The sequence below is a fragment of the Argentina silus genome (assembly GCF_951799395.1).
Source record: "Argentina silus genome assembly, chromosome: 4".
NCBI classification, from domain to species: domain Eukaryota; kingdom Metazoa; phylum Chordata; class Actinopteri; order Argentiniformes; family Argentinidae; genus Argentina; species Argentina silus.
This window is the reverse complement of record NC_139658.1, coordinates 1,378,257-1,386,320: the sequence shown is the minus strand read 5'-3', so window position 1 is coordinate 1,386,320 and position 8,064 is coordinate 1,378,257. Positions and strand designations below refer to the sequence as shown.

General features: G+C 39.8%; 1 protein-coding gene across 2 annotated transcripts; it reads right to left on the bottom strand.

Annotated features, from left to right (window-relative positions):
* Positions 1 to 1,006: 1,006 nt before the first annotated feature.
* LOC310803488 (ADP-ribosylation factor-like protein 8B) lies at positions 1,007 to 7,824 on the bottom strand. 2 transcript variants are annotated; one of them, XM_083668279.1, is made up of 8 exons: positions 7,575 to 7,824; positions 6,091 to 6,141; positions 5,571 to 5,651; positions 4,850 to 4,923; positions 4,455 to 4,548; positions 3,865 to 3,932; positions 3,177 to 3,247; positions 1,007 to 3,026 (listed from the first exon to the last, which is right to left on the bottom strand). In XM_083668279.1, exons 1-8 carry the CDS (start codon positions 7,695 to 7,697, stop codon positions 2,977 to 2,979), a joined length of 612 nt encoding a protein of 203 aa, XP_083524405.1. In that variant the 5' UTR covers positions 7,698 to 7,824; the 3' UTR covers positions 1,007 to 2,976. The 2 variants fall into 2 exon arrangements, with proteins under 2 accessions (XP_083524405.1, XP_083524406.1); XM_083668280.1 differs by lacking the exon at positions 6,091 to 6,141.
* Between the last annotated feature and the right edge of the window lie 240 nt (positions 7,825 to 8,064).

Genomic DNA, 8,064 nt, shown 5'->3' with positions numbered 1-8,064 from the left:
GGGTCCGTACTTTTCCAGCTGTGAGAACATGGCTTTATTACCCCCTAGTTTGCCCTGCAATGTCCGGCACTTGTTCTCTTATTCCTATTAGCCTGAATGTTGCATTTCAATAAAAACTGTAGACCTATAGTGATTTTCTAAAGGTGTCAGAATGTATTGTAAAACCTACAGGTTGCTGTAACCTCAGGTTGAGCCTTTTCTCTACAGCATGCTTGAGGGACCACCATTTTTTTTTTCAATTATTTCAACTGTGAGATGATCGTTCTGTCAAAGGTAGCACATACAGTATGTTACTCTTCCAATACTGTGCTCCAACATACTGCATAGAGAACCTGATGAAAGCTGAGGAATGTCACTCAAAACTTGGAAATACTGCAAATGAGAAGTTCCAAAGGACATTGTAACCTTCGGCTTAGACAATAGACCTTGTTTGTGAGGATACAGCATAGCATAGACTCCTTCAGTGAGTTTTCAGCTTTCACAGCACTTTGCTTCCACCTTGTGGACGTTCTTGTGGGAAGATTCACTGTTGTGGGTAAATCTAATAGTACCCAACCATCAGCGGGGCGTGGCAAAGACAATTGATTATGAAGGCCTTAAAGGCTATTACAAAAGGTTAATTTGGGAATTCATGTCATTGGGAATTTTTCTTGTCTGATTGTTCTTACTCCCCTGTCTAGTTCATGAGTGCTCTGTCTCCCCTGTCCAGTTCAACACTTCATCAGTATACAGTAGATACGAGTAAGGTGAGACTACACATTACTCAGTCAGTGACATAAAAAATGTCTAATTTGATAACTATTTTTGCCTGCCATTACATTCATTCTATGCCCCACAAATTATTTTGGTAATTACAATTAGAATGTAGCTTAATTAGCTGTTGTTTATTGGAGACTGATACACAAGCAGACCTTTCAGATACAGTATATCCTAATGTTACAGAGGACAGGCATTCCTTTGCTACAAATTAGCAGATTGACACAAGCAAAGGACATGTTGAAATTACTAATAGTTAAAGATAAAAACTAATTTATTAAGCAGTCACAGAAAAAAAAGGCAATTAACATATAAGAGCATTCACTTGAATAAAAATCTACTTCTTATTTACAAATACTGCAATGCACATGTTGCACATGCAGACACAAATTCACATTGGAGAAGCCTTCCTTTCCATGTTGTCATTTTAATAAAATGCCTTGGGCAGCAAACAGATAATTACAGAGGTAAGAAGACCCCCCTATTCTGTAGCCCCCTAAACATAGACCAACTGAGAGGGAGAGAGAGAGAAAGACAAATGACCTCATACAACACAATAGAGAAAATAATGTTAAGCACTTCCAGTATGGAGGACATGAACATACTCAAGTAAACCAGTTGAGGTGCAGAATATACTCAACATAGCCTAATCAGCAATGCAGTGATATCCTAGTACAACAAAACAATTGTTCACATTGAACAGGGTGCAGTGAATAATTCATAGAGATTTATTCAAGGGACAGAATAAAATGTATGATGTGTCGTAAGGTCACAATTGGAGAACATTACCTGGAATCATTGTCTATCAATGGAATTATTGTCTATGTGAAAGGGAACTGATGACCCCCTAAATAATATCATCAACATTTCAAACTAAGACAAGTGACATCTTGAGGCATGCAGCAATGCAATTAGTAAGGCTTCATGAAAGACATCATAATTCAAGCAAAAGCTTAGAGATGACAAGGCATATATGTTAGATGTACTGTAGGCCTCGGCCTTCACATATCCTCAGACCTCAGAGACACTATTGAACAGTAATTGCAAGGAAAGGGCTGACTTTATATACCATGATTTCAACTATGAGTAACACTTTGTGGCTTTCTGATCAACTGAATTTGATTAGGCTTTAAATACAGATCATTAAAGAAAGAGACTCAAGTGCTAAGACAGTCTGAAAACTGCCATACTTTTCAAGTTCCGAAAAACATTGAGGACTACAGTGAAACATGATTCTGCTTCGCCCCCCACCTAACAAAGTAATATCAACATTTTCTCCTTGTGCTATTAACATCAGTAACTTGAACACTTTCCACTATTGAAGCACATTTACAAAAGTGCATTAAATAAAGTGGGATTGCCCCGAGTAATCTTATTAAAAAATGTCAAGAGAAATGGTGTCCCAGGAGCACCAAGTAAATTGTGGGTCTAAAACATGGTGGGTCTAAAAAATGTTCAGTATATCTGGGTTTCTTTGATGATTATATTCTCATCTGGAGCACTATTTTGCCTCAGAAATCAAATACATTTTTGCAGAAGGCACTTACTGTGCAACTCTGTAGTCCCCTTTTAGGATTTAACTCAAACTAAAACATTTCGTACCATCATACTTCCCATTTGTCATGTAAACCCTTCAATTTAGGTCACTTCGTAAAATAAATTATCATGAAATATTTCCATCTGCCAGTACAGCAACTAACTTACATTATAGCATGTCATAGTTTGTCAGGCTAGAAATGCATTCAAACAAGCAACAATTGTCTTTTGGCAAAATCCATTAAATTGTACAGTCAAACACTATAACATTGACATCGAAAGCTGACATGGAACTGGACTGGATCTGCGATTTCATGAGATTCATGTTTCAAGGTCTGAATCCCTTTTGAATCGTTTAACCCAAAGAATGGACGTATAACAGATAAAGAGCGATTCCATCAAAACCAGAGACAGAGGCATGATGGGTATGGACAGTCCACTTTCCATGCTTCCATCAAGGCATTGTGACAACTAAGACTCTACGCAGTGGGGGGTGGTGGTGCTGTACAGAAAGCTACATGTCTGTTGCAGTGCACTGGAGGCAGTAGGAGATGGTGTGTTGGATAACAGGGCAGACAGGTGGCTGTGGAACGCTGTACTTCACGAAGGCAGTGGGACTGATGACTCACATGGACCCCGTGACCATGGGAGCTGGAGCAGGGAGAGGAACTCGGGGCTACGCTCTCAGCTCCTCCGGGACTTTGAGTGTTGGATTAGCCACTGCAGTGTGATATCTGAGGAGGAGAGAAGGAGAAAGAAGATATAACTCTATTACGTTTCAGACACAGAAACGCTAACACTTATGACATTCTTTGGTTAGAAATGACCCTATACCCCTGCAGGCTTTGAGTTTTGCCATTAGAAAATGTACTCCCATTCCTTACCTATGTTGTCTTTCTCTTTGCAGGAGACTGAGTAACAGCAGATCTCTCTGTCCTGAATGGCTGACAGATTCCTGCAATAAGTTATATCAATTAGTGCCATCAAAAGCATAAGAACACCTGTTTCTCCTGCTTTTGCTTGTTAAGATTATTACTTTAATTATAACTTCCTTTAATTATAAGTGAATGAAATGTTAATACAAAAAATGTCATTTTATCACTTAACAATTGTAAAATAATGTGGGATAAGTAAGTTATGTTCCTCCTTTCCATGTACATTTTTATTTTTATTTTAGGGACCTACAATACCGGGGAATATTGTCTTCTTAACCCCACATCACCCACTCATTCATTACAATTAAAAACTGTGGTTGAGTTCAGTAGGGCATTCCTACAGACATCATCATTCATGGCCATTTCATTAGCTTTGGAAGACTTTTATTACTCTACCAAGATCACATTATACTCATCCATTTACAATTTAAACAATATTGTATTAGCCATAAACCACTACTACATATAAATGTCAGGTGATTTAATTTACTTGTCCTCATGATCCACATTACAAAAGCAGCATTCAATTCAATTTGACATTCTTCTATGCTGTTATGAGATCAAAGAAAAAGGAGCACAGTATAACCTCTGTAAAGTAAGATAGTGTAGTAGAAACGTGAAAAACCGAGCATCTTACAGTTTCTCGATAAGCTGCTTCTCATCCAGTGCACTGGGAATGTCTCTCTTGTTTCCCAGAACTAGAACCTGAAAACAGAGAGATGAGCATGAGGGGTGAGTGAGTGCGTGGAGACCAGGCTTAATGACTCTACCTGTGACTCAGTTCTCAGCAGAATCAATTCCTCTTCCATGGTCTGCAGATGCATCACACCATCTGGACAGATAATCTATAAGATTTGTATTAGCGCTGTGCTTTTGTTATCAGAGAGCCTTCTCTGTTGGGGAAAGAAGACAGGACAGTCTTTGGGTGTTCTATCCGGAAGGCCACAGAGTCAGCATGTCAAACATTGTTATGTCAATTAGATGCTTGGCTGGGCATTTAAATCTAATCAAAATATTGGCTTGGACTTAAATGAACACTTCCAATGAGTCACTTGATTGCTAATTACAAGGTTGATGAACGATTGTGATGCCATGGGTCAAGGTCAAGGTATAGGGGCACAAACATTTGGTCTGAAGAACTCAAGAGGGATAAAAAAAACAACAACAACATTGCTGCTGTTCACACACTGTGATTGACACCATCACATTACTTAAGAGTTGCCTTACAGGGATTCCTTGTAGCTGAGGTTTGTCTAACAGATTGTGTAGTTCGTTTCTAGAGGCTTCTATCTTCTCACGATCTGCTGAGTCCACCATGTACCTGAAAAGTGAAAAACATGTTCAAGGACTGTTTTTTTCAAATCGATCAATATAGATCCACAGGTTACATTACATTTGCTCGTTGACCACCATCATAGGGAATGCATCCTAAAAAGACATCATTATCTCTTAAACTCTTAAAGTAGTAGTTGGTTTACATGAGGATATACAGTATGTAGGACTCTTTGAAGAGTTTTGGTAGGAATTAAGATTGAAATATTTAGGTTTAGAGGGATGAATAAAGGCTGTGTCTCAGAATACAGGCTGTGTCAAGCTGCTGCACTTTAGCCCCAGATACTTACACAATGGCGTTGACTCCTCGACAGTACCGCTCCCACATACTTCTGAAGCGAGGTTGTCCACCTATGTCCCAGATCTGCACAGGCAAGTCACAGGCATATGGTAAACACTACACACAGTGCGTGCGTGAATAATGCACTGCAGGGATGGTTCACCCTTAAATCGTAATTTCGAGAGGGGTAGCATATAGCTTCGGCTAGTAGTTTAACATGGATTATCAATCTAGCCCAACAATATTGTCTGAACAAGAACTACTCAAACTATCCAAAGACTAAGAATAATCTTACCGAATGCTTTTCGGTGTAAACTATGACTTTATTGTTGTAGTTTTAAGAACTATTTTTCACTGAAGCTACACAGCTTGCAGAACTTTGAATACACAAGGCTTGGGAGACCCCAGTGCATTCAAAATGTATTTGAGATTAGCTACATTAACGATGTCATGCTTACGAAAAAGGAGCTACGTAATGGATAACATTGCTGCAATATTACTTTTTACGACAATGAGTAGATTTAGGTGGGTAATGGAGACAATGCTGTTGGGATAGATTGAGAATCTACTACCCCTCTCAGCTGCTGTGGCAAATGGAATGACAGGCGCTTCACAGTTGTCACTACTGGTCAACGAACAACATCTAAGGTATGTGAAAGAGTAAGAAATTATGATTTTAGGGTGAACTATCCCTTTAAATGGCAGAGCCCATCTGCTATGGGCACACTTACCTTTATTGTCACATTGCCTTTGGTAACCTTCCGCATGTTGAAGCCAACTGTGGGGATCATGTCTTCATTGAACTGGCCAGACTGAGAGACAAAAGAGAAGACATTGTCAGTGTTTGTCGACATCAACCACATACAGTTAGTAGACACAACCACATTAGAAAGGCTGGTTTAAAAGACAAATGCAGGCTACTGTTGGTGATGGTAGGGCACCGTTTGTTGCTACAGCATTGTTCCCATCTAGGTCACACATTTGCAGGCTATTACAGGTCATGAAAGATTAAATTATGGTCATGATTAGATTATAGACATTTTTGGGATTCTATACTTTAGCCATGTCATTGCAAGGCCATTTTTCAAAATGCCCTCTTAAACAACTGAATATCTTAGAATTTGTGATTACACAGCTTTCTAAAGGAAATTCAACTAAGAAACATAGCAAATACACTTATCAAAATAGCTTATTCAGGATCCCAGATGTGAAAACTAAAAGAGGAAGAAGGACAAACTGTCTGTGACATACAGTAGTGTGTAGGATGTCTGCTTGGTTTGGTGGGGCATCCTGCATGGCCACCTGGTCAAATGACATAGCACTTTTACTGAGTTTCTGCTTGGTAAATGGTAAAAGAAGATTTTAAAGGGCACCATGCCCCAGAGTACACACCAAGGATGGAGAGGGGTAACCAGTCTGCTTCAATGAGGCCTGTGGACTATGTTCAGGACAGGACAGTCCCAGGACAGCAGGGCACACAACACAACACCAGCACCTTAGCCAATATTCTACCTATTCTTAATTTTTTTTTCTTTATTATTTTTACCACTTAGGCAGTGAAGCTGATTTTAGTCCAATTTAAATAATACACAGCTAAATGCATGTGGAGTTGTGGCTAGTGTAACTGACTGTCAATTCCACAGATAGATGCACGAGAGTGTGGCTTTATCCAGCCCACATTTCCTATCACCTGACCACAGCTGTGGAAAAGTGGAAAAGAGTGCTGCATTCTTGTGATAAATATATATTCTGACGACCTGCCAGTTGCCATGTCTCAAAGCTTATCGTGTAAGTATCCTCCACTCCAGCTTGGACTATAGGCCTAGTAGTCATGTTCTCCAGAAATGAACTCATTAAATCGTATAAAAAACATGAAAAACACATTTCAGTGGAGTAAAAAGGTCAAGCCAATGCAAAGTGGTTTGGGTACCTGAGGTCCATTCAAGCAGGTTTTTAGAATTTCGGCTTTTCCATAATAGACACAGGTAAACCAAGTTAGAGGAAAGTAACATCGAGGCAGAGTGTCCTACTCCATGGCCTGAGTAAAACGGTTACTTTGTTGTATCTTCAAGGGATATCTACCAACATACTGAGTAGTTTTAAGTCTATTGACTAACTGTAGTTTAGGCAAAACTAAAGTGTTCTTATTTCTGAAATCTAAAAGCTAGACTACCTTTTGAAAGTAAATTGTAAACAGGTCAGATTACAGAAAATAAATAGCCTGTACAAGAGTTACTTTAGATTGATTATTGTTGATTGTCCAATTGATGACGTAAGCAGGGTTGTTTACAAAGTAGCAGCACGTGCTTCAGACTGACAGAAAGAATGTCACGAAAGCACACAGAAACACATGGCAAATTGTTCTCTTGTAGGCGTCGATCCTTAACAGAAAATGTATTCTACAGCTGCAGTTCAAAGACGATACGAGGGTGTCACTCAAAGAGTAGCCTGACATGTTGTTGTAATAGCTAGCCTAACTACAGTAACTGAAGCTAGCTGCTGTGATTCATGAAATCGTAGACCCATCTGTGACAGCTGCCATGCTGTTGTTGAGGACGTATTATCTAAGTTAGCAAACTAGCTTAGCTGATCATGTCAATGTGGCTTGCTGCTAGTCAGTGAGAGGCGAGCTGGCGGCGATCAGAGAAAGCGAGCCACGTTCCTGGGTTGGTGTCTTCCACCGGCATGCACGAGCAATTCTGCTGACTAACACTTTAGCAATTAACATTACTTACTGCTATAACATTCACAAAAGTGGTTTTCCCGGAATACTGAAGTCCAACTAATGTAAGTTCCATCTCCTCTTTCCAAAAAAGAGACCTAAACCAGTCCAACAGCCTGTTGATAAGCGCCAGCATCTTGATAGTTGAGTTGCAGTGTTGTGGAACAGCTAGCCGGTTTGCTAGACAGATCGCTCCCTCCAGGCAGATCAGACAAAAAAAAATGCTGAAGTGAAGTCGTGAAGTGTCTACAGGAAGTACGGGTTGTCATATGACCACGGCTGTCCAACGCGAGCACAAAATCGACCCCTTGCGCTGATCTTGTTTTAAACAGATGTGCGCAGGAAACATTGTTGCTCAACCTTGCCCTGATGGGTTTGGTGGACCTTTCTGTTCACCATAATGTATTGTATTGCCTAGTCATCTCAAAGAAGGCTACCTTTGAGAATCAGACCTGCAATAAAGCATCGAGATGTACTTGAAACATCGGAAAAAACTATAACCT

Excerpts from the sequence above, each read along its gene's own strand:
- LOC310803488 (XM_083668279.1), bottom strand. The coding sequence starts at position 7,697 with ATGCTGGCGCTTATCAACAGGCTGTTGGACTGGTTTAGGTCTCTTTTT. Across the intron at positions 4,549-4,849 it reads CGAGGAGTCAACGCCATTGT|GTACATGGTGGACTCAGCAG; the intron begins GTAAGTATCTGG and ends TTCACTTTTCAG. Across the intron at positions 3,027-3,176 it reads CAAAGAGAAAGACAACATAG|ATATCACACTGCAGTGGCTA; the intron begins GTAAGGAATGGG and ends TCTCCTCCTCAG.